This window comes from Gymnodraco acuticeps, unplaced genomic scaffold, assembly GCF_902827175.1.
Source record: "Gymnodraco acuticeps unplaced genomic scaffold, fGymAcu1.1, whole genome shotgun sequence".
NCBI classification, from domain to species: Eukaryota; Metazoa; Chordata; class Actinopteri; order Perciformes; family Bathydraconidae; genus Gymnodraco; species Gymnodraco acuticeps.
Genome location: NW_022991300.1, coordinates 597,589 through 624,820, shown reverse-complemented (window position 1 = coordinate 624,820; position 27,232 = coordinate 597,589). Strand labels below are relative to the sequence as shown.

Here is a 27,232-nt window from a genome sequence, read left to right as displayed (position 1 = left end):
ATAGAATTATAGATGTTTTCCATCTGCAGGATGAATATAATACACTCATACCCATTCATTTTATATGGCGGTCAATTCTGACCGAAAACATCAAGGGTGTTTCACTGTTGAATAAATCACTCAAAATGCAATGCAAGTGGTGATCATCAAGTGTGTATGTTCAGAGGCCTAGTGTGGAGGATAACAAAAGGTATTGAGGCAATTGGATGAAAAACACAATATTTATGATTAAAACAAAAGTCATTCGGTCACTTTTGTCCCGAAACGCAAGAGAAGGGTTAAACATGATTATCGTCCATGGGTGTTGTTTACTATTTTTTATTCAAGGACATAATTAACATCATATGTGTTCATCGGGGGTAGACATGAGGTAAGTAAGAAATACATAAAATAAATGCTCGTCTATCGATTTTCAAAACCAGTTTTTTTTTTTGACAATTCTTTTACAAACACAAAAGGCTCATTGTAACATTCAAGAATGTAACTTGGTGTTGATAAAATACAAACAACATACAGCAAACAAAAAATAAAATGTTTTTTTGCTTTACGAAAATGTGCGGGTAACGTCCCCATGGTAACCCACAATATTTCTGTTATTCGAGCAGGTCCCAGCCTGCAAGCAGTATTCTACAGACTTAATAAAACATCCAGGTTTGGTATACAGATCTTAAACATATCAAAATGAAATAAAGTTCCTGTCCCTTAATTGTTGTTGCAGCAAAAACCACTGGGTGGTGCCAGAGACCGTGAATGTGCAGGCTACAGAAGGTGTGCCATGACACTGTATCATCCCAGTCAGAGCCCTAGAGATACTAATTATCTCTCTAGGGCTCTGATCCCAGTCATATGATCCCAGTCACGTGATACAGTAAATAGAGAGATTGATAACTCCCATTATTCCCCATCACCTCAGCCTGGTAATGTTTGTGAGTCTGTGTGTGTCTTCAAAATGTGCTCCTGTAGCAGGAACTACCAGAGGACTTTTAAGGTATACTTTTCCAGGTGCTCATGTTTCTGGACACATCTGTTACAATGATAGCAGATAGTCATCATGACTCTTCACAGATGTGTGGTTGTGGTCAGAGTAAAGAAGGTGTAGGAGACGGAGGAGACTTTACAGCCCTTCTTTTGTGGAGTTAAACCGTGTGTACATTAAAACATAATATATGTAAAAATATATTCTAGATTCAAGGCTTTTATTGTCATTTGTACGTTATAGCTACAGTGCAGTTATGACAATGGAAATCTTAGGTCAAGACTAAAATGAGTTAATGTGAGTGCCATAAATCATTCAAGTCATCAGAAGCTCAGAGGATGTTTTATTCAAACATAAATGTTAAAGCTTTAATCACGGGATAAACCCTGCAGTGCATCAGAGATCAACATTAACACATATTTAGATATAATAAAAACAGTTCAAGCATCACAGTAACAGCAGGTCATCATTCAGCTGATCACAAACAACAAGCTCGTAACAAACTATGTACAATACAAAAGTATAAAATAAGTCACATTATATTCCAGCTTCAGAGAACATTTCTTTACAGCGAGACAGCAGCTTCAGATCAGAGAGAGTTCCTGTTAATGCCGTCTCTACATCCTTTAAGAACTACAAGCAGCAGGAGAGCATCTGTTAAAGGACTACAAGTATGGATCTGTTAAAGGACTACAACTATGGAGCTGTTAGAGGACTACAACTATGGAGCTGTTAGAGGACTACAACTATGGAGCTGTTAAAGACTACAACTATGGAGCTGTTAGAGGTCTACAACTATGGAGCTGTTAAAGGACTACAACTATGGAGCTGTTAGAGGTCTACAACTATGGAGCTGTTAAAGGACTACAACTATGGAGCTGTTAAAGGACTACAACTATGGAGCTGTTAGAGGTCTACAACTATGGAGCTGTTAAAGGACTACAACTATGGAGCTGTTAGAGGACTACAACTATGGAGCTGTTAAAGGACTACAAGTATGGAGCTGTTAAAGGACTACAACTATGGAGCTGTTAAAGGACTACAAGTATGGAGCTGTTAAAGGACTACAACTATGGAGCTGTTAGAGGTCTACAACTATGGAGCTGTTAAAGGACTACAAGTATGGAGCTGTTAGAGGACTACAACTATGGAGCTGTTAAAGGACTACAACTATGGAGCTGTTAAAGGACTACAACTATGGAGCTGTTAGAGGACTACAACTATGGAGCTGTTAAAGGACTACAACTATGGAGCTGTTAAAGGACTACAACTATGGAGCTGTTAAAGGACTACAACTATGGAGCTGTTAGAGGACTACAACTATGGAGCTGTTAAAGGACTACAACTATGGAGCTGTTAAAGGACTACAACTATGGAGCTGTTAAAGGACTACAACTATGGAGCTGTTAGAGGACTACAACTATGGAGCTGTTAAAGGACTACAACTATGGAGCTGTTAAAGGACTACAACTATGGAGCTGTTAAAGGACTACAACTATGGAGCTGTTAAAGGACTACAACTATGGAGCTGTTAAAATGTCCTCATTCATCCGTTCACTCTCTGAAGGACAGAAGCTGAGGACTAACTGACCGCATGCAGGAGTTTCACAGCTGAGGATCAGAATGTAGTTTTATACAGGATTACATGATTTTACTCTTACTTCAAGTTTTCTTAAAGTTTTCTTCAACTGAAATGTTTGCAATTGACAGGAGTTTGATATTTGACCTGTGAACCCTTAACCAGCTCTTAACTCTCTGAAATTAATGAGGAGCAGATCACATGTCCTCACATATGACACAGTACAGTGTGAACACACCTCAGCACAGGTGAACCCGGTGACCTTTCAGACTCACTGATCCGACTCCAGCAGGATTTTATTCTCAGGAGGATCAGCTACAGAATCTGCAGGAAGCGTGTCTTGGGAGGAAGTCTTCTTCTGATCATCTTCAAGCTTCTCTATCTTTTCTGCAGGAAGGAAAACAAAATGATATTCAAGAAGACCCCACCTGACTTTAGGATGCTCTGGGTGTAAATACCAGCAATTAATAATACAAATGATGTTGAATCTGTTGATATAAACATTATTTAAACCTACCGTTAAGTTGGTTTAGTTTGTTGCGATCCTTGGATACAACCCGAACTACAACAATACCTCCAACAACAAGAACCACGAGAACTACAAATAAAACAGCGCCGAGAACTGCAGAAAGAATAATCCATCCAGTGATCGACCCTAAAGAGAAAGGTTCATGTCACTCAGACGGTCAGAGCATGTTGTTCTCATCAGATTAAAGCTCTCAGTCAGAGAACATCTGAAGCTGAGCTCTCTTTCCTCTACAAATTACGAGCATGTCCATTTAGTTTGATGCATACTCCAAATCACATCAGAGAGCAATATATTCAGTGTTTCACTGCATCTATCTGAGAGATGAAGTCCCTCTGATCCTACACATTTAGACATGTGATCATCTTCTAACATGTGATGCTAGTTTATTCTCTAATGACTAAAGTGTACTTAGAGTGTTTCTACAGAGAGGTTCTGCTCCTCCTCCTGAACTACAGAGCGTCCTCCTCCCTGACTGCAGCTCAGTGAGAGCAGATTCACATCCTGATGTTTCCACAGAGGGGAACTCACTCTGGGTTTATGCAGCAGAGCCTCCAAACACAAGCACACTTTCACTCAGGGGTCTCAAACTCAAGGCCCGGGGGCCAAATCCGGCCCGCGATTACATTTTCTGTGGCCCCACAAGAGCTCTGAAAGAATATAATACGTTTATTATACGGTCACATGCCGATTTACAGAAGCACGTGGCCCATAAACTACATGTCCCACAATGCATCTCAAATATGAATTTTGCTCAGAATTTGACTTTTTTTTGCTTCAACATTTCACATTATTTTTTACATTTTCTCCAGAATATGGCTTTTTTTAAAAAAAAAAAAAATCATTTTGTGACATTCTCACTGAAGAGACTTCCAATTATTGCCCTAGACTTCTGCTTTCAGACGTAGTTAATTATGATGTTATTACTCTATCCCATAATAATCCAATGCAGAGGCAATAATGTAATATAATACATACGTTTATATATATTAAAATATTTATATATGTATTTTTATATAGTCTTAAAGTTACAACCGGCCCTTTGAGTGCAACCATAATGCTGATGTGGCCCGAGATGAAATTGAGTTTGACACACGGCTGCTTTCACTCATTCAGAAAACTCTCTAAAGAACATGTACAGATTCTGCTCTGAGGACACGTGGACACACTGAGGGAAAGACTCAGGGCTCTACACACATTCCCAAAGAATCAAGTCTAACACAGTTATAGTTTTGTGAGCTTAAAGTTAAATATTAGATTAGTTAAAATCAGGACTAACCTGATCTCCTCTCTGGTTCTTCTCCTAAAATACAAAAGAAAGCATGTCAGAGTGATTGGGAACAATAAGAGAGGAAACACTGGAAACAAAATACACATCATTTATTGGTAATGTTTCCTCCAACCATCTGAACCTGATAGCTGGTTAGAGCCTGATGAGATCCTGGTGGAGTTGGATCTGACTCCTGAGCCTCTAGACTCAAACCCAGCTCTCTGATGTCACGTCTCTAACAGCAGCTGATACTCAGATCAGACCCTCAGCTTGTGTTGATGTTGGAGTCGAGCTGCACGACACGTCTCCATGTCTTCTGTCCTCAAAGTCTCCCTGTGTTTAAAGCCAGCGAATGAACTCTGAGAGAAAGTGAACGTGGTCTCAATGTTTCCTCTCAGCTGTAGAACGTCTCAGTGATCAATGACTAACATGTTTCCTCTCAGCTGTAGAACGTCTCAGTGATCAATGACTAACATGTTTCCTCTCAGCTGTAGAACGTCTCAGTGATCAATGACTAACATGTTTCCTCTCTGCTGTAGAACGTCTCAGTGATCAATGACTAACATGTTTCCTCTCAGCTGCAGAACGTCTCAGTGATCAATGACTAACATGTTTCCACTCAGCTGTAGAACGTCTCAGTGATCAATGACTAACATGTTTCCTCTCAGCTGCAGAACGTCTCAGTGATCAATGACTAACATGTTTCCTCTCAGCTGTAGAACGTCTCAGTGATCAATGACTAACATGTTTCCTCTCAGCTGTAGAACATCTCAGTGATCAATGACTAACATGTTTCCTCTCAGCTGCAGAACGTCTCAGTGATCAATGACTAACATGTTTCCTCTCAGCTGTAGAACGTCTCAGTGATCAATGACTAACATGTTTCCTCTCAGCTGTAGAACGTCTCAGTGATCAATGACTAACATGTTTCCTCTCAGCTGCAGAACGTCTCAGTGATCAATGACTAACATGTTTCCTCTCAGCTGTAGAACGTCTCAGTGATCAATGACTAACATGTTTCCTCTCAGCTGCAGAACGTCTCAGTGATCAATGACTAACATGTTTCCTCTCAGCTGTAGAACGTCTCAGTGATCAATGACTAACATGTTTCCTCTCAGCTGCAGAACGTCTCAGTGATCAATGACTAACATGTTTCCTCTCAGCTGTAGAACGATCTCAGTGATCAATGACTAACATGTTTCCTCTCAGCTGTAGAACGTCTCAGTGATCAATGACTAACATGTTTCCTCTCAGCTGTAGAACATCTCAGTGATCAATGACTAACATGTTTCCTCTCAGCTGTAGAACGTCTCAGTGATCAATGACTAACATGTTTCCTCTCAGCTGTAGAACATCTCAGTGATCAATGACTAACATGTTTCCCTCTCAGGTAGAACGTCTCAGTGATCAATGACTAACATGTTTCCTCTCAGCTGTAGAACGTCTCAGTGATCAATGACTAACATGTTTCCTCTCAGCTGTAGAACGTCTCAGTGATCAATGACTAACATGTTTCCTCTCAGCTGTAGAACGTCTCAGTGATCAATGACTAACATGTTTCCTCTCAGCTGTAGAACGTCTCAGTGATCAATGACTAACATGTTTCCTCTCAGCTGTAGAACGTCTCAGTGATCAATGACTAACATGTTTCCTCTCAGCTGCAGAACGTCTCAGTGATCAATGACTAACATGTTTCCTCTCAGCTGCAGAACGTCTCAGTGATCAATGACTAACATGTTTCCTCTCAGCTGCAGAACGTCTCAGTGATCAATGACTAACATGTTTCCTCTCAGCTGCAGAACGTCTCAGTGATCAATGACTAACATGTTTCCTCTCAGCTGTAGAACGTCTCAGTGATCAATGACTAACATGTTTCCTCTCAGCTGCAGAACGTCTCAGTGATCAATGACTAACATGTTTCCTCTCAGCTGTAGAACGTCTCAGTGATCAATGACTAACATGTTTCCTCTCAGCTGCAGAACGTCTCAGTGATCAATGACTAACATGTTTCCTCTCAGCTGTAGAACGTCTCAGTGATCAATGACTAACATGTTTCCTCTCAGCTGCAGAACGTCTCAGTGATCAATGACTAACATGTTTCCCTCTCAGCTGTAGAACGTCTCAGTGATCAATGACTAACATGTTTCCTCTCAGCTGCAGAACGTCTCAGTGATCAATGACTAACATGTTTCCTCTCAGCTGTAGAACATCTCAGTGATCAATGACTAACATGTTTCCTCTCAGCTGTAGAACGTCTCAGTGATCAATGACTAACATGTTTCCTCTCAGCTGTAGAACATCTCAGTGATCAATGACTAACATGTTTCCTCTCAGCAGTAGAACGTCTCAGTGATCAATGACTAACATGTTTCCTCTCAGCTGTAGAACGTCTCAGTGATCAATGACTAACATGTTTCCTCTCAGCTGTAGAACGTCTCAGTGATCAATGACTAACATGTTTCCTCTCTCAGCTGTAGAACGTCTCAGTGATCAATGACTAACATGTTTCCTCTCAGCTGTAGAACGTCTCAGTGATCAATGACTAACATGTTTCCTCTCAGCTGTAGAACGTCTCAGTGATCAATGACTAACATGTTTCCTCTCAGCTGCAGAACGTCTCAGTGATCAATGACTAACATGTTTCCTCTCAGCTGCAGAACGTCTCAGTGATCAATGACTAACATGTTTCCTCTCAGCTGCAGAACGTCTCAGTGATCAATGACTAACATGTTTCCTCTCAGCTGTAGAAAGTCTCAGTGATCAATGACTAACATGTTTCCTCTCAGCTGTAGAACGTCTCAGTGATCAATGACTAACATGTTTCCTCTCAGCTGTAGAACGTCTCAGTGATCAATGACTAACATGTTTCCTCTCAGCTGCAGCACGTCTCAGTGATCAATGACTAACATGTTTCCTCTCAGCTGTAGAACGTCTCAGTGATCAATGACTAACATGTTTCTAAGAAAGCTGAATTCAGACTGAACTCAGAGTTCCTGTTTGTCTTCATTTGATCTGAGAGTGGAGCTGTTGGAGGGGTTTACAGTGTATGTGTGTGTGTGTGTGTGTGTGTGTGTGTGTGTGTGTGTGTGTGTGTGTGTGTGTCTTGATTATCTCAGCCTCTCTCAGTCTTCCTCTCATCTCTTTCATGAAGAGGAGGCTCAGAGTTTCAGATTAAAGTTTCCACTCAGATTGAAACCATGTTAACTCCTGCAGAGGTCTTCATCACAACGTCTGGAGCTCAGAGGATATTCACTTTGTGTTCAGACTGAAGACACATTTAAAACATTAAATCACACAAAGAGAGAATAATGTAGGGAGAATCTTCTCACCACTGAGAGACACGTAGATGTGTGCAGGTTTACTCTTGATCTCCTCCTGTGAAGCCACACAGCTGTAGTTGTCTGTCTTTCTCACAGTAGTCTGGAGGGTCACGTCGTAGCTGCCTCCTCTCTCTGAGACCTGAGGCTCTGCAGCAGGGACCGTGTTTCCAGAACTGTCCGTCCACTGGAGGAGAGGTTTAGGGAAAGCTCCAAGAACCTCACACTGAAGCAGAGACCAGTCCTTAGTTTCTTCAAGAATTGTGACATGTGGCTCTGAAGCTGCACCTGGGAACATAAAAGAAACAACAGATGATAAACAGCTTCATAAATGAAATATTTTGATGCCGTTTGCTCGTCTCTTTTCTTGAAAATGGTTGTTATATCGTGTTTAAGATTAAATCAAAACCCAGGAAGCCCTGACAATAAAAGACTCAGTTTCCCATCATCATCTGACATTTCAAACAATTTTGATAACTATTAATCTGCATTCACATGATTTGCTCTTTTCTAATTGCAGGTTGTTGGCAGAGCTTTGTGGTGAAAACAGTTAAGTTCAGTTTCTGAGTTTCTTCCTCTGATAGCTTGTGCCTCTTAGCACAGCTGTTCTGATTGGATGTGCATTGAAAGTTCAGCGTTAAACGAGGTCAAAGTTGAAATAATTAAAATGTCGATCGCAGCGCTCAACAACAGAAACACAAAGTCAGCACAGAGCTGTTTACCGTGTTTCGTGAACGTAGATTTATGATACGATAAACGTGATTGTCCCTGTGAGGACGTTTGTTCTGACTCCATCCTGCAGGTCCTCAGGAGATAGGAATCATACATGCTACCTAGTACACGATGAGACACATTAACAGGTGACTTGTGTTCATATACTCTGTTAAAGATTAGAGCTTTAGGAAATCTGCAAACATTATTCTGACTCAGGAGAGAAGCTCATTTACAGAGAAGACGTTCTTTAACTGTTTACGCTACATTTGTTACGCTAAAACTTTTGATCTTAACATTAATAGTATAGTCATATATGTGTCTGATATTCCAGGTTGAGCTTATCACACATCTCTCAGTCAGGAGATGATGCTCTTGTTAAACATGATGTATATCATTCAGGTCAGTGAGTGGAGCTGGACCATGGGCGCGGGAAGGGGGGTGCTGAGGGCGCTGCAGCACCCCCTAGCGGCAGGCAGGGGGTGCGGAGCTCCCCTGTCTGAATTATTATTTGACGGTTATTGCTGCTCCCGCTGTGCATAATCTGTGTGATATGTAGCCAATAAATTCCACATTGTTGGTAAAATAATATTTTGGCCTGCCCCGATTGTTTTTTCTGTAGCCCCGGACAATTCTACCTCCATAATATAATACATTAACCGTGTTTTACGTGAACCTCATCATGACACTCGAGAGGACGGCAGGACTGTAATTTCCCGTGTTCAGTGAATGCAACAGAGGCAAGACACCAGACCAATCAGAGAGTTGCATGGAAATAAAAGTGTGCTTGTGTCATTCAAACTCGGCTGTTTGTGTGTGTGTGCGGACATAGCACATTTAGTGTGTGTGAGAGAGAGAGAGAGAGAGAGAGAGAGAGAGAGAGAGAGAGAGAGAGAGAGAGAGAGAGAGAGAGAGAGAGAGAGAGAGGGACTGGTGCCAGCAGCAGGGACCGTGTTGTTAGCATCTGGTTAGCTAGCTGCACTAACGGACATAAGGAGCTGTTGGTTCCACAACAAGCTGGAGGAGAGCTCTCCTCTCAGACTGAGAGGCTCAGGTGAGCTAAAGGACTCTCTGAGTGTTTAGATTGTTAACTTTAGTCTAAGTTATCTCAGTGGGTCTCAAACGGTTTGGTCACAAATTATTCAAAAGATTATTTCCGCGGCACACTTTCATATTACATTACATTACATTGCATTTAGCTGACGCTTTTATCCAAAGCGACTTACAATAAGTGCGTTCGACCAACAAAATACAACTTGAAGAAAACAGAATCATAAAGTACATCAGGTTTCATAGAGCCAAACATTTCAAGTGCTACTCAACTGGCTTTAGGTAAGCCAGTCCTTTATTAGTATAAAAGTGCTTCGTTAATAGTTCTATCGCTCGAAGTGGAGTCGAAAGAGATGAGTTTTCAGTCTGCGCCGGAAGATGTGCAAGCTGTCTGCCGTCCTGATGTCAATGGGGAGCTCATTCCACCATCTTGGAGCCAGGATAGCAAACCCACGTGTTTTCGCCGATGGGAACTTGGGTCCCCTTCACAACGAGGGCGCAGCGAGTCTTTTGGCTGATGCAGAGCGTAGTGCACGCGCTGGGGTGTACGGTTTAACCATGTCCTGGATGTAGGAAGGGCCAGATCCATTCGCAGCACGGTAAGCAAGTACCAGTGTCTTGAAGTGGATTCTAGCAGTTACCGGAAGCCAGTGAAGGGAGCGGAGGAGCGGAGTGGTGTGGGAGAATTTAGGAAGGTTGAAGACCAGACGAGCCGCTGCATTCTGGATGAGCTGCAGAGGTCGGATGGCACATGCAGGTAGACCAGCCAGGAGGGAGTTGCAGTAGTCTAGGCGTGAGATGACGAGAGCCTGGACCAGAACCTGAGTCGCTTTCTGAGTCAGCTGGGGACGTATCTTCCTGATGTTGTAAAGCGTGTATCTGCAGCAGCGGGTTGTAGCAGCGATGTTTGCAGTGAAGGACAGGTTGTTATCTAGGATCACACCCAGATTCCTTGCAGTCTGAGTCGGGGAAACAACTGAGGTGCCGATGTTGATTGTTAGGTCAAGAGTGGGACAATCTTTTCCCCGAAGGAAGAGCAGCTCAGTCTTGTCAAGGTTGAGCTTGAGGTGATGAGCAGACATCCACTGAGAGATGTCCGCTAGACAATCAGAGATGCGTGCGACGACCTGGGTCTCTGAGCGGGGAAAGGACAGAATTAATTGGGTGTCGTCAGCGTAGCAGTGGTAAGAAAAACCATGCGGGCTAATGACTGATCCGAGCGAGTTTGTGTACAGGGAGAAGAAGAGGGGACCAAGAACAGAGCCCTGAGGGACCCCTGTAGTTAATTGACAAGGGTCGGACTCAGACCCTCTCCAAGTCACCCTGTAGGTACGGTCTTTGAGGTATGAGGTGAGGAGGGAAAGTGCAGAGCCTGAAACTCCAAGTTTTTGGAGAGTGCGAAGGAGGATCTGATGCTTTTTGCCTGAGAGATCGAAGCAGAGAAAGAGGAGAGGAGAGCTTGATAGGTTAGGAGGTCGTCACGGTGTTTGGATTTCCACCATTTCCGCTCTGCTGCCCTAAGGACGGTTCTATTAGCACGCAGTGCATCATTTAGCCAGGGAGCAGGAGGGGACTGACGAGCCTGCCGAGATGTGAGAGGACAGAGAGAGTCCAGAGTGGATGAGAGAGTAGAGAGGAGAGTTTCTGCAGCAGAGTTTGGAGGCAGGAGTTGGAACGAGTCAGAGGAAGGGAGGGCTGAGAGCACCGACGAGGCAAAGGTAGAGGGGGAGAGGAAATGAAGGTTACGGCGGACAGGTGCAGGATGAGAAGAGATTAGTTTGTTATGTTTGGAAAGGGATAGAGAGAATGAAATGAAGAAGTGATCGGATGTGTGGAGCGGGTTTACAGAGAGGTTAGAAGTAGCGCAGTTCCTTGAGAATATGAGATCAAGGACATTGCTAGCTTTATGAGTCGGTGGGGACGGAGACAGTGAGAAAGCAAAGGTGATTAACAGAGATGTTAGTTCGTCTATCTTCCCCGTCTGGAGGTCGAAGTCTCCGAGAAGTACAGCGGGAGGGCCAGTTTCAGGGATGTGTGAGAGGAGATTATCTAATTCCTCCAAGAAGTCCCCCAAGGCGCCTGGTGGACGGTAGAGAACAACAATGGTTAACTGTATAGGATGGGTTACTGTGACGGCATGGAATTCAAAGGTGGAAGGAGTGAAGTTAGGTAGCTTGAAGAGGGAAAAGCTCCATTTGGGAGAGAGCAGAAGACCAGTGCCACCTCCTCTGCCAGTGGGTCTGGGTGTATGGGAGAAGGAATATGCAGTGGAGAGAGCTGCTGGGGTGGATGTGTTGGATGGAGTAATCCAGGTCTCATATGATCATTATAGTTATAAAACAAATAAGAGAATAAAGGAAAAACAGTTATGAAATACTATATGGCAGTAAAACAAGAATACAGTTTGAAAGGGGAGTGATTTGTAAAAATATCCATAAAGAAAAAGAAAATCTGTTTACAGTTCTGTTTCATATGGGTGTTGAGAGAGGTATCCATAGATCTCTTCAAGTGCACCAGATTGATGCTTTCAACTTCAATATTTAAAAAAAATCTTCCCGGGGGAGCATCCCCCCGGACCCCCCTAGAGGAGGTGAGGTCCGCTCCCCACTCGTAAAAAATAGCACTTTACCCCTGCCTATATGCTATGAGCTGATTATCGAGCCTTCATTGTAACAGTCGCGGGTGTACGGTGTGTTTGCGTGTGGGGAGTGCTTTTGTGCGTGCTCTATAGTGCCCGTAATAGTGTTCACTGGAGTCCAGCACCTCAGCACCCCCACTCAAAATGCCTTCCCGCGCCTCTGTGCTGGACTGTGACTTATTTAGAAGTGTAGAACCTCTCAGAGGGATGCAGTCCAGCACCTTTAACTGTGATGATAATAATAACCATGGGATGTTATCATGAAGTCAACAAACCCTGAGTGACAGTGAAGAGGTGAAGAAAACACATCTGGGCTCTACATTTAGTTTGAGTAGACATGATGTGGAATATATATATATGTTCTTTACCAAAGTGTCTCAGGTTCACGTCCCGATCAAACCAAATACGGAGTGTGTCTGGAACCTGGAGAGGGTCTGTGTGCTCAAGCATATTAACCAGTGTGTGTAACGTGAGGGGAAAGTAATTCCTCCGTTGGGGATTAATAAAGTTTATCTTCTTCTTCTTCTTCTTATTATGTGTCATGCTTCACAAAAAGGTCTCAATGTTCATGAAGGAGAAGTTTGGCCCTCTAACTCTTGTATGCAACATGTGAGATGAGACTGCACGTCATGTTCAGCTCAGTCATGTGTAGTTCATGTATAATCACAGCTGTAGAAAGTCACACTGATTAATGACTAACATGATTCCACTAAAGTACATTCAGAGTGAACACAGAGTGAAATGTGTTTCCATTTGTTTTCTTGCAGTGTGTTCATTCACCAAAACCTCTCAACAATTAAAAGGATCTGAATATAAAATCTCACCGCTGATATGCACGAGAGTCTCAGCAGAAATCTGATGCTTGATCTCCTCCTGTGTAGATACACAGCTGTAGTTGTCTGTCTTGGTGACAGTAGTTTGGAGGATCACGTCGTAGCTGCCTCCTCTCTCTGAGACCTGAGGCTCCTCAGCAGGAAGGATGTTTCCAGAACTGTTCCTCCACTCCACTTTAGGTTCTGGATGAGCTCCATGAACTTCACACTGCAGCAGAGACCAGGAGTTTGCTTGATCAATGGTTTTGACATGTGGTTTTGGAGATGCACCTGTGGAACAAGGTTTGACAATATATCAAGAACGGTCACCGGATTTCAAATTGATGTAAATGAGGATTACAATGTGCACGAAAGCACAGAATAAACCATCAACAACATCTCTCAGCATTGTTATATAGCCCATGAAATGTCAAATATTTATAACTTCCTTTCTAAAGAAATTGCCTTTTACAACTGTACACTTATTTAGAGTAGCAGAAGAACAGGAACTGTACAACCTGAATCAATATATTGTCAAATGATGTTGTTATGAATTGTATGGCAATATGCTGACAGGTGTTTCTATTATTCTGTCTCATTTCCATGAATAGGTTAATGTGGTTTCCCTTTGTGCTGGACACAATAACTTTATACAAATTGATAATAAAAACACATTGACTCAAATTCTGGGGTTATTTTTTCAGAATATTCCAAATTCAGAAAATAAAGATATTTTTACAAATCAAGTCTATGATTGAAATGTGCAGGAACCAAGACTATTGCATGTATTTAACATGTTTCCATTTTAATGATGTGAAATGAGACCATCCACTACTCTTCAGATTCAGGACTCACCTGCGATCTTTTCCTCTGTTCTGTCCTTTAACGTTATAAAGCGCGGAGGTTGCAGACGACCCGAGATTTACAATAAAAACGAATAAACAACTAAACTACATAATTTAATGTTATTCTAAAAGTCAGTACAGACAAATCATACATCGTTTTAAACCTTAAATCTTCGTTTTTCAACGGATTTAAGAATCTAATTATTGCGGTTTTTGAAAGGTAAACAGTCGCGTGTTACTTTACGGCAGTAAACCGTTAGCTCCTTAACGGCTATGCTGTCTAGCCGCAGTTCATATGTATTTAAAACTCCAAAAACACATAAATGTGGAGAATAATTACTCGTTTTAAAGAACAAAGGTTAACCGATTAAATGTACCGAGTTTTTTGTTTAATCGTCAGTCAGAAATAACGTGAATAAAAGTCATTTGTGTCCCTCGTTTAGTTTTAGCTCCGCTCGTCAAACTTCCAAAACAAATGTATTTCTGTCAATTTAAAGTATTGACAGAGTATTCAACCAATGATGTTCGGTATCTCTGAAATCAGTAAACATCCCCGAACAAAATGAACCAATCGACATCTTTCTGCTAACTAAAGTGACGTCATTGACAGCCCTTTAACTCAATCAGCCAATCACAGATGAGCTCATTGACGTAAGCGCCATGTATTTCTTATATATGGAAGTGAATGTATCTGGACTGTCTGTGGCAGTAGGAGACCCACATAACAGAGAAACTTTACTTATATGTTCATGGCGGCAGGATTTAATGATTATAAATAGGTAAATATTTATAGAAATGTTAAAAACATAATTGTATGTCTAGATCTAACAATTACGAACAAAAATGTATATTAAAAAGAGATTTGTTATTATTGTTTGGTAACTTTTAATAAGTTTAACAGCGCTATAGAGTCCTCTGCTGGAGAAGGTCTGTACTGCACTTTCTAAAATATCTCAGAGCCACTCCTGCCAATCAACTTCAAATTGTGTACAGACATTATACACAAGTTAAGGTAGATCTCCTGTGAATATCAGCCTGATGGCTCTTATGACTGATTTACTGTATTTAAAATACGAAATAAAAGGAGAATAACAAATAATGTCTTAGTTTTTCCATTTAGTCCTACAGCACGATACCTGTGTTAGTGCTACAAGGAAGACGAACACACTGCATGAAAGCTTGGAGATTCATTAACAATGAGGCAATGGATATATTTCAATACCTCATGACCTTGTAAATAATAAGAGGTTCAAATTGGAGCATATAAAGAGACACACATGTACACAACTGTGATAAGCCTCAAGAGGTTAAGATGGGATCTGAAAGGCAAAAAAACAGAAGTCTGTTACAATTCTTGTGTGATAATATCAGCTGTCCTCAGAAACGAGTTATTCAACAAATATATATCTTAATCTTGAAAAGAAGCACCATTTAGATTTAGAGTCCTTACAGAACAGTGTCTGCTGGACAGAAACATGAGAACATGTTTCACTAATATGGCTGATGTTAATCCAACAGTGTGTCTGTTTATTTCACAGGGACAGAGCAGATGAACAGTGTCTCACAGGAGAATGAATGCTGTGAGTCTTGTGCATGAGATTTGTTTATTTCTGTATATAAGACTAAGAAGGCTTATTTGCTGTCTTATGTGAATACTCACTAACAACGAGCTCAATGCAGAATTCTTCACGAGGCTGTAGCTTTGGAAAAACACAGCTGTAACTTCCACTGTCGATCACCTTCGTCTCTCTGATGACGATGGAGGCGTTTCCGTGCTGCAGTTCATTTTGAAAATGTGAGACTCGTCCTTTAAACTGCTCACTCTGACCTGAATGACGGTCATAATGAACAGCAGAATCCCACATGAAGACTTTGTGATGAGTTGCTCCTCCCTGACCGACCTTCTTCCAGTCAAACAGTTTGTTTTGGAGGTTTTCTCTGGTGCTGGGGGAGCAGGGTAAAATAACATCTGTCCCTTCTGTGGAGATCACTTTGCTGTCAGCTGGAAGATAGAGACATGTGTTACTCAGTGTGTTCACCTGCAGAGGACGGACACACACACACACACACACACACACACACACACACACACACACACACACACACACACACACACACACACACACACACACACACACACACACACACACACACACACACAACACACACACACACACACACACACACACACACACACACACACACACACACACAACACACACACACACACACACACACACACACACACACACACACACAACACACACACACACACACACACACACACACACACACACACACACACAACACACACAACTACACCAGCACACACACACAAACACACACACACACAAGTTTATGAGCAGTCACAAGATGGAGGAATAGAAAGCAGTACTCAATGTTTACTTCAGATTAGCTCCACGTCAGAAAATGAGCATGCTGATGTCTCTCTCCATAGAGGCTGAATCATCATGTTAATCACATAGCTATCATCTGCCTCAAACAGTCCTGATGCTCTTCTAGGTAATCACACATCCTGTCATGTTCACAGCTACAGTTGGGATACCTTTGTTATCATGTTACTCTCATTGGAAGAGGACATTCAGTATTTTCCCAACAAACACTGATTGTCATCCGAATATGAAGGTGCACCTTTCTAAGAAAACAATAAGAAGATAAGATATGCAACATTTACACTTTAATATGTCATTAGCTGATTTAAAGGTCACCTATCATGCTATTTGTAGGCAATAGCATAGGTCTCAGATATATACAAATATATAAAAAACCCGTCTATGAAGTGTTTTGCTCAAAATACCAAACAGATCACCCATTCTAGCCATGCCTCGTATCCCTCTATTTCACTTCCTGTTTCTAAAGGGCTAATTTGGGTATAAAGCTTTAGGAGGGGGCGGAGCTCATGCGGGACCCGGCAGCTACTGTCTAAACTAAATGCTGCCGTGATGAAACGCCATATCATGGATTATCAAGGATTCTCTCTGAAACAGTTTGGAGCTCAAAGGCTTTCTCTCTTGCCGGTTATACCACAAGGTGAGTTGCTTTTTACTTCCTGCTTCTTCACACACATGCTCTCCAGTACAGGTTAGCTCTGAGTGTTAGCGATGCTAATGTAAACATCGACCATATTACGTCCAAAACAGTCGGGCATTGTTTCTGATAGCAACGTTTCTGATTGGGCCGTGGGTCCACATTTCAGATATTACGTCATATCGGACGCAAATCTGGATCAGCTCCGTTGTTCCCCGTTTTTAGAGATTTGGGTACGGAGGAAAAGAGAGAGGGTTTTATTTTCTGACACTGCGTGAGTTCCCTGACACACCGGGGACACATGTTTATGTATAAAAGACATCAAAAAGTGCATTTTGCATGATAGGTCCCCTTTAAGTAAAATCAGAGCAGGTTAAGAACATTTCAAAATGTGTTTCCAAGCCTCTCGTTAACACCTGAACCTGGGAAAAAAAATTATATTAACTGTACATGACTTAGAAATGTGAACATATTGAACAAAATGGATGAATGCAAGGTTAAAAATGTATCCCAATAGTTTTATATTTTTTAATGAAGACTTATTTTTCATTTGTCTTCATAGCAATACTTTCTGAAGTCATATCTATGATTTCTTTGCTCTCTGTCTCATTTTACCAGAAATGATATTACATTGAATCCTATTGGAGGACAAGAGCACTGAATCCAAACTGAATTCTTTATTTATTTTATAAAGATCCATAAATGTTTTTGTGTAAAGACATCCCTTAATGGTGTTTTTACGAGAGCACTAGCAATATAAAGGCATATTACAATAAGATGATGATTATGGCATTTCCTTAGGCTTTCTTCTGATGATGCATTACTTCAGATATTGTTCTACATTTCCCTATGACCAATAAAAAGCAGACTAATAATATTCTGTTTCCAGACTCCTGCATGTTTTTCTCAGCCTTTTAGATGTAATTAAATTATCAAAATGACGTAATGTTGTGTGAATAAGAGTGTAAGTGTTCTCACCGTTTGTGCAGGCAGACGAGTTTCCAGTCAGGAGACTGAAGAGAAGAAGAAGAGGAAGCTGCTTCATCATGCTGGAGGGTTAAACTGCACACACTCCTCGCACACACTCCAGCCCATCCCAATCACTTCCCATAATCTCTCACTTGCGCAAAATAGAAAGTCTTCTAGAGGTTTCTGCATCACTTCCTGCTTCGAGTCCTTCAGAATAAAAGCCCGTCCTCATCTTATTTGGTGAATTCTGCAAACCAAAACTTATCATACTGACTGACCAGGGGCGTCGCCTGGGGTAGGCATCCGGGGCTTTAGCCCCGGATGTTTTTTCTTTAGCCCCGGACAAATTCTCCCTCAATAATATAATACATTAACCTACTTTACCTATAGGACGGACGGTAGAATTGTAATTTCCCATGTTCAGTGAATGCAACACAGAAGCAAGACGACGCCACCAGACCAATCAGAGAGTTGCATGGAAATACACGTGTTTTATTGGCTGACAGGTACGTACCTCTCCTTTGTGACAATGTTTACACTTTAAACTGTCAGCCCCGGACGCGGAGATTCTGAAGATGGACATTAGACATTTATTTAATAAAAAAGACGGCAATTCTCAAGTGGTGGCTCACACAACAACCCCAGAGCCACCACCTGAGCCAGGTGAACAAGGTATGTACCTGTAAGTAAACTTACAAGTTATGCGAACATGTAAGCAAAGCATAAATTATAGCTACGTTGACGTTACTTTGAATCGCGCGGGTAAGCTAAACCGTTAGCAAGTAGCTATAGCTAGCCAGATATATTAAATAAACACTTTGTCATACAATCTAAATGTTGTGTTTTTTAGCGTTACTTGGTGATTTCAAAGAAAGCTCTCTGGGAAATGTTGACTTACTGTCTGTGTTCGACATGAAGCTAGAAGCTACCTTACAGTACACAGTTGATCCTGATTCCTGAGTCCTGTCATGTTTCATAGTTAGCTTAGCTAAGCATTAACCTAGCACTGAAATATATGGATGTTATGTGACAGTATTTCTGAGAAAAAGTCAGCTGAAATGGTGGCATGCCACTGCTTTACGTGTCGACAGCATGTTTGAACGTATTTGCAGCAGTAAATGTGGCTGTTTGGCCACTGACGTTGCCATAACAACACCTGAATTTAAATGTGCAACCTCTTTTTGTGACAGATTTTGCATGAAAATATAATTCTTCTGATTGATATTCCTATTGACAGCTAGTTTCTATGTGAACATTATGAGATGGACAGCCAGCTAACAAGCTTTTTATACAAATATTTCAGATCAAAGCCAATCCAGTGGGGCTCCTGAAAGGGGGAAGGGACACTATGCTCCCAAATATTAAGCCTTGACCCCCATCTTAAAATGTATATGATCAAAAAATGATCTGCATTGTCGGAGGCCTTTTTTCCTCATTATCATGTCAAATTGTACAGCTTTCCTTAGTGTTGAATGCAGAAAGATGACTATATTAGAGTATTAAGTGAAAATGACTATATTAAAGTTTTAAGTAAATATATTAAGTGAATTACTCAAACTGCATTTGTATAGGAATGATTCTGTCCTATTGGCAGATAACTACTCTAACAGTGATATCTACAAGAGATGTCAATTTAACTATTTTCAATTGGTTAGTATTACATTTTGTGACAGTGTGGTGACACTCATTTTAATGAAGACAAATGTGTGTATCTTGAAATTCATTTATTTGACAGAGCTGGAAACTGATACATACTTGTTTGTGTTTACCTACACAGGCATCACAGATGAGCCAAACAGAGTAGAGGATGAAGAAAGGAGAACAGGAGAAAGGGACACACAAGAAGGAGATACAACAGACAAGAACAACAATGGAGACAACAATGAACAGGAACACCAGAACAGACAAGAGTCAATGGGTAACATGACTGATTTAGGGACTGCAGATACAGGGCCAAGGCAAGTGAGACACCACTGCTTTCCATCCAGCATGTTTGGCCAGCAAAAGAGATCATTTCAACCGCAAACAGCAAGAGATGAGGGATTATTATTTCCTCCTTCCATCCCTTTTTTCTGTTTAATCTGATTACTAACAACTTCTAATAAATTGACATAGTTTATGATTTAATTGGAAAATGAAGTGTTTTTAAAAAATAAACCCGTTTCTGATTCTGAGATTTATTTTTGACATATGGGTGTTGAGAGATGTATCCATATCTCTTGATGTTGCTCTCAAAGTGCACAAGATTGATGCTTTTAACTTCAGTATTTAAAAAAAGTCTTCCTGGGGGAGCATGGCCCGGCCCCCCCAAAGGAGGTGAGTTCCCCCCAAAATAGCACTTTGTCTCTGCTTATGTAACTCCGGTGTAGTGTCCCCTCGGCAACAGATCACTCAGAGCTGGTGATTACTTTCCTGCATTTCAATGGACAGCATATAAAAAGGACACGTGAGCTGCATTGCTTAAGAGATCCTCACATGCTATCTCTTTTCCAAAATAAGTGTCCAGTCAACAACAAATTTCAGTGATCGTATAGTGGTAGTATATTTTTCACAAGCAATGTGAAACATTAAACTTATACAAACTGGTGTACAAAACTCACATACCTGCGTTGATCTCCTGGAGTGTCTCTACTCTTTCTTCTCCACATCTCTTGTCCACCATCAGAGATTGCAAACATTTCAGAAACAGCTAGAGGTAGGAGACAAACAACTTGTTCGCTGGGCATGTCAAAAACCTCCCTGCTTTGATCAAGACTTTAGGGAGCCTTTAGCCCCTCTAGCAAAGGGACTGGAAAGCAAGCTTTGAAAATTCAGTACCATCTACATGCTGTCATGTTCCAGACACTGCTCTCAACCACTCAGGGCCTGCTTGAATACCTGCAGAAAGAAACACTTGACTTGGTGCAGGCAGTAGATTACAAAACAGCAGTTGAGAACACACTGAAAAGTTACCAAAGTAACGAGAAAGCACATGAGGTCTATGACAAGACCAAGGCCCTGTGCAATGATCTTGATATCCCCGAAACTGTGACGCAGAGGAAGAAGCGTAGAAACATGGAGGACTTTGTAGTCGAGGCATCATGTGGAGCAATGTGAAACATTAAACATAAATAAACTGGTGTACAAAACTCACATACCTGCATTTCAATGGACAGCATAAAAGGACTCGTGAGCTAGGTTCTGGTGCTCAGATTAGCTATTGATGATCACGTTGATAAATCATATAAAACAAATAGCCAATCTCACAAAAAACATGTTGCTGTGACTGTGAGCATTAAACAATTAACATTAAACTAAACAAACACAACAGAACGTTATTGTCCTTATAAAATAAAAACATACATTTTGTCCACCGAGATAATACAGGCACCTTACCCTCAAGAGATCCTCACGTGCTATGAGAGTCTCCCACACGCCATTGCCGTAACAAAGCTTTTTGTTTGTGACACCAGATGGCGCAATTGTGTATGTGCGTGTGGGGAGTCTTGCAGTAGACAATTTGACTGTAGCGCCGCCACTGTGGGCTAAGCCCCGAATGTTTCCAGGTCCAGGCGACGCCCCTGTGACTGACAACATACAAAAAGCACTGTAACACTAACACTGAATATATGTATTATATAAAAAAATACAATTCAACCACATATTCACTGCTGTAGAGCCGATGAATGACTGCGGTCAAGCCAGCCTCCACTTGGGAAAACACAGTCAAGCCAGCCCGCACGTGATATTGGCGTGCGCGAATATTAGAAGCATTACGGTAAAATCCCAGCGCTTACTCGGTCAATAACAAAAGCACCTATAAAAACAAACCAAACATATTAAATTAAGAAATATGTACTATATGATGTGATCAATAATTATTTAAAACAAACTACGTATAACTACCACGAGTAAAGGTAAAATGTAAGGAGTTTCAAAATAAAAGTCCTTTGAAATCTCATATTGAAATCTCATATATGAGCTATCAGCCCCGTGTTTAGATAAGAATAAAACGAAATCTCTCCCTGATCCAAGACTCATCTCACTGCAGGGTGATAGAAGGACACCCCATCTACTCACCCAGAAAAAATCAGGACATTCTGATGTGGAGTTTCAAAATAAAAGACCTTTGAAATCCCATATATGAGCTATCAGCCCTGTGTTTAGATAAGAATAAAACAAAATCTCTCCCTGATCCAAGACTCATCTCACTGCAGGGTGATAGAAGGACACCCCATCTACTCACCCAGAAAAAATCAGGACATTCTGATGTGGAGTTTCAAAATAAAAGACCTTTGAAATCCCATATATGAGCTATCAGCCCTGTGTTTAGATAAGAATAAAACGAAATCTCTCCCTGATCCAAGACTCATCTCACTGCAGGGTGATAGAAGGACACCCCATCTACTCACCCAGAAAAAATCAGGACATTCTGATGTGGAGTTTCAAAATAAAAGACCTTTGAAATCCCATATATGAGCTATCAGCCCCGTGTTTAGATAAGAATAAAACAAAATCTCTCCCTGATCCAAGACTCATCTCACTGCAGGGTGATAGAAGGACACCCCATCTACTCACCCAGAAAAAATCAGGACATTCTGATGTGGAGTTTCAAAATAAAAGACCTTTGAAATCCCATATATGAGCTATCAGCCCTGTGTTTAGATAAGAATACAACAAAATCTCTCCCTGATCCAAGACTCATCTCACTGCAGGGTGATAGAAGGACACCCCATCTACTCATCCAGAAAAAATCAGGACATTCTGATGTGGAGTTTCAAAATGGATGGATGGATGGATGGATACTTTATTCATCCCAAGTTGGGAAATGGGGTTGTCACAGCAGCATGGACTCATTGTACAGAATCAAAATAATCTTTAAATAGAAGAAAAAAAAGAAATAGAATAAATCTGAGCTTCTATAGGCTAAGACTGTCGGGGGACGCATTGCTTCTTCCTTTTTTCTGCCTGCACCTGTGTTTTCTCATGTTCTGATTAACCCAGCCTCCCCCAAATTTCTCTTTTTTTTGTGTCTATATCTACGCCGGGATCCTGAGTCAAGGCTGATCCTATTGCTGTGGTCCTGTGTCCTGGATCCTCTATCCTGAGTTCTGCATTGAGCCCTGGACTTCGAGTCGTGGCTGAACCTGTCTCTGCGGACCTGCCTGACTCTCATCATACTACTTCCCTGATGGCTCCCACAGGATTGTCGACATCCTTGTGGATTCATCTTCTTATTATAGACACATACGCTGTAAATGTATTATCTCTTCAATTTAAACACGGCATCTATTGCACGTCTGTCCGTCCTGGGAGAGGGATCCCTCCTCTGTTGCTCTCCCTGAGGATTCTCCCATGTTCCCTTTAAACTGTGGGGTTTTTCTCTGGAAGTTTTTCCTTGTATGTGATGGTCTAAGGACAAAGGGTGTCTTTTTCTCATACTGACATTCTGTATAAACTGTGCTGTTGTATTTTTTGTTAAGTGTCTTTATTCTAAAGTATTTTTACTGTATGTACAGCTCTTTGGCTCGACCAAAAATCCTTTTAAAAATGTGCTATATAAATAGAACTTGAATTTATTTTATTTTATTTGAACAAATATAGAGTAAAATAGAAGAGAAATAAAGGTTAAAGCAATAGTATCCATATTCACTGTACAATGTAAGTATCTACATCTAATTGCACACTATAGAACAGACAAGAATACATTTGAAATTCTCAAAATGATGCACTGCATGCACGATGTAAGTATGTAGCAGATGGATCAAACTAAGTTTGGTGCTGGGAGTTATCTGCTCTGCCAGGGATGAAGAGTTGTAGAGGGTTATTGCTTCAGAAATGTTTTTCTTTTTATAGTTATGTACACATGACAAATAAATAAAGCCTTTGAATTTTTGAAAAAAGTGGGTGTGGAGTCTCTCCAGTTCCTAGAATGCACTATCTTCCATGAGCTGAAACTAACATAAAATTAATATTAATGGATGCCAAGCATAGACTGTTTTTCCTAAGCCACTCCGCCTTATGTCCTATACCATTAGATATATTTGTAGGGGCACTGACATGATATGTTCACTTCCTATTCTTAAATACACTTGCACTAAGCATGTTCAACGCACACACACCCTATCATGCAGCCTACCACACAAATGTCACATGTCCCTCTCTCCAGGAGCCACACCTGTATATGTTCAAACTTCATCATCTCATGACATTCACACGAGCAGTCAACACACAAAGGTTAACTGTCTCTATAACCTGAGGCCTTCTCTGGACTTCCCCCATCCTCGGTGTCAGCTCACTTAAAATGAACACATCCATTGACAACCCAGAACGACCACTGTCTCTCCAACTCTGTGACCCAACTCAGTAACACACATCATATAGCTTACATGTGATCTTTAATGAATATCATAAATAGGCTTGTATTAAACATTGCTACAACAGTGGCCATGTGTGTTTCTTACCCTCCCAGCTGTGTCTTGTCCTTGTGATTAATTTCGTCTGTATAAGTGCCTGTCTGCCCCAGTGTTTCTTCTCAGTTCGTCGTTGTTCCAGCCTATGTCTTGCCCTGCGTATTCCCTCGTGTTGTCATTGTGGATTCCTGTTTCTCGTGCCTTCCTGGTTTGTTACTTTGTTTTATTTGTGTTATATTCTAGACATAATATTTACAGTTTTCCTCAGTTGCTAACACACTAAAAGTATACATAAAGCACAATTATTTTAACTGACACTGAAAGAGCAACACATCAGCTCAAATCTCCAAAACTAAACACGTTTTCAGCTTTTCACACAATTTGAAAATCAACATGGCACTTTTTGCAAACCACTGCACACGTTTCTCCACGTAAGACACAGGAATCTGACAAGTCACGTGTTAGCAGGTTTCAAACACTGATATTCAAAATGCCTCATAAATGGACCAATGATCAACAAACACGTTCCACCTGACCAAACACCTGAAAGCATAATTGTTGGTTCGTCAATCAGGGTGTTAGCACGATGAAAAGACCACAGGTGAGTACTTTCTTACAGCAACAATGGAAGCCAACATGGAAGCAAGAGGAAGAGGAAGAGCTGGGCTGAGAGTTGAGAGTGAGAGGAGGAGGAAGAGGTGGGGTGAGAGTGAGAGGAAGAAGAATGAGGGATAGAGGTGGAGAGAGGACGTGGACAAAGAAGAATACTCTCAAATGAAATGTTATCAATCAATCAATCAATGTTTATTTATATAGCCCAATATCAGAAATGTTACATTTGTCTCAGCAAACTATGGACGGTCTTCATAGTTTGTACAGAATATCAGTATGACAATACGACACCCTCTGTCCTTAGACCCTCACATCGTACAAGGAAAAACTTCCAATATCAACCATGGTTTGACGATGAGAGAGGCTGGACAGAGGGTTCAGCCTAATCTAAGCCGATTGACTGTCGCCTCTGTAATCCGGACACTTAGACTTGATAACAGGTTACCAGTTTGTAGCTCTGCATAATTCATGATATATCGGTGCTTATATCTGTTCTGTGAAACGTATTTACTTCATTACTGTAATTGAATTGTTGGCATGTTGCATACTATAACTGTACAAAAATCCTGCACAATGTACTGTGGTAAACTTACCTTTATGCAACACAGACACTGACCAACCACTATGTCTTTGTTGTTTATCTGAAGGACTGAGAAACAAAGAGGTGCAGGTGGAAGACTAAGGATTTTCAATGAGGCACAGGCAGCAGCAGTTAAAAACTTGGTTTTGGCAAACAATGCCAAGACACTTAGAGAGATCCGAAGCATAGTAACTATGTGCTGAGATGCATGTTGCACAATGTTATCAAACTCATTTGTATTTATTCATTTACTGTATTTCTGTATACTCAAGCACTCTTTCTCTGCAGAAACCTCTATGTACAGAGCATAGCCCATAAAATATGTGGTCAAACAATCTAGTATTATGAATGAAGTGTGAATGAAGTGTGAATGAATATGTGGTGCTAAAGTTTGCATTTGGTAAGTGTTTAAGTAGTTTTGAGTGCAGTTCTTCACAGGAGAAATTAGGTGTTTTGCACTTTAGGTGTGTGGTTTTGTGAATTGTGTTTAGTGTTCTGAGAAAGTGAGCAATTTAAAAAAAGATGTGTGTTAGCAATCGAGAAAAATGTAACATAAAATGTAACATAAAACACCTTGAAAACCATCCATTACAAAATAATAATATTCAAAACTAATAAATCAGAATATACACTTTAGCAAATACCACAAGTAAACTATAAGGACTATAATAGTGCATTTCTGTCTAAAATTTGATTTCACTTTTACCTCGCCTGCTCCTTTTTGTTTTTTGTTTTTTTGTCCTCAATATCTGCCTCCCTTGTTTTAACACTGTGTTTGGGTCCTACCTTACCATTTTATTTTGAAACTATATATCAGAATGTCCTGATTTTTTCTGGGTGAGTAGATGGGGTGTCCTTCTATCACCCTGCATTGAGATGAGTCTTTGATCAGGGAGAGATTTCGTTTTATTCTTATCTAAACACAGGGCTGATAGCTCATATATGGGATTTCAAAGGTCTTTTATTTTGAAACTCCACCTCAGAATGTCCTGATTTTTTCTGGGTGAGTAGATGGGGTGTCCTTCTATCACCCTGCAGTGAGATGAGTCTTGGATCAGGGAGAGATTTCGTTTTATTCTTATCTAAACACAGGGCTGATAGCTCATATATGGGATTTCAAAGGTCTTTTATTTTGAAACTCCACATCAGAATGTCCTGATTTTTTCTGGGTGAGTAGATGGGGTGTCCTTCTATCACCCTGCAGTGAGATGAGTCTTGGATCAGGGAGAGATTTCGTTTTATTCTTATCTAAACACAGGGCTGATAGCTCATATATGAGATTTCAATATGAGATTTCAAAGGACTTTTATTTTGAAACTCCTTACATTGTTTGTTTTAAATAATTATTGATCACATTATATAGTACATATTTCTTAATTCAATATGTTTGGTTTGTTTTTATAGGTGCTTTTGTTATTGACCGAGTAAGCGCTGGGATTTTACCGTAATGCTTCTAATATTCGCGCACCCCAATATCACGTGCGGGCTGGCTTGACTGTGTTTTCCCAAGTGGAGGCTGGCTTGACCGCAGTGATGAATGGGAGTCGGAGTTGTGTGTTGAGAATGGAACTCCACACTTTATTTTCCATTAGGTTTACAGAAGGGAAGAATAACTTGCATACATGCTACTAAAGCTAGAATGATAACAACCACCAGGTACACTCTATAACCGGTCCATTGTGCAACACACATTATATACCACAGTGAATTATGTCCCGTAATGTTCCACCACACAAGCCCCCCCAGAATTCACCCATACACAAAGTCCGTGCGGCGGGGAGGAACGACAGGCCGACCACCACGACTCCGGAGAACGGGAGCCGGGGAGGCGACCTCTGCAGGGGCGGCCGTTGAGAGAGGTGGGACCGGAACCGCAGGCCCCAATTCGGTGACAGGGGTCAAGGCCG

At 41.1% G+C, this 27,232-nt stretch overlaps 1 protein-coding gene across 4 annotated transcripts in view; it reads right to left on the bottom strand.

The window, feature by feature from the left end:
- Positions 1 to 202: 202 nt before the first annotated feature.
- The window catches only part of LOC117562378 (butyrophilin subfamily 2 member A2-like), a 72,779-nt gene continuing 45,749 nt past the window's right edge, over positions 203 to 27,232 (bottom strand). For 3 of the 4 annotated variants that reach the window (XM_034240196.1, XM_034240197.1, XM_034240198.1), the window contains 3 exons: positions 4,361 to 4,384; positions 3,073 to 3,210; positions 203 to 2,942 (listed from right to left, as the gene is read on the bottom strand). In XM_034240196.1, coding sequence (XP_034096087.1) covers positions 2,827 to 2,942; positions 3,073 to 3,210; positions 4,361 to 4,384 — 278 coding nt within the window. In that variant the 3' untranslated portion in view covers positions 203 to 2,826. Of the gene's footprint in view, positions 2,943 to 3,072; positions 3,211 to 4,360; positions 4,385 to 7,680; positions 7,957 to 12,891; positions 13,171 to 15,384; positions 15,727 to 17,750; positions 18,014 to 27,232 lie in introns of those variants that run through there. The other variant, XM_034240199.1, reaches the window with a different exon arrangement.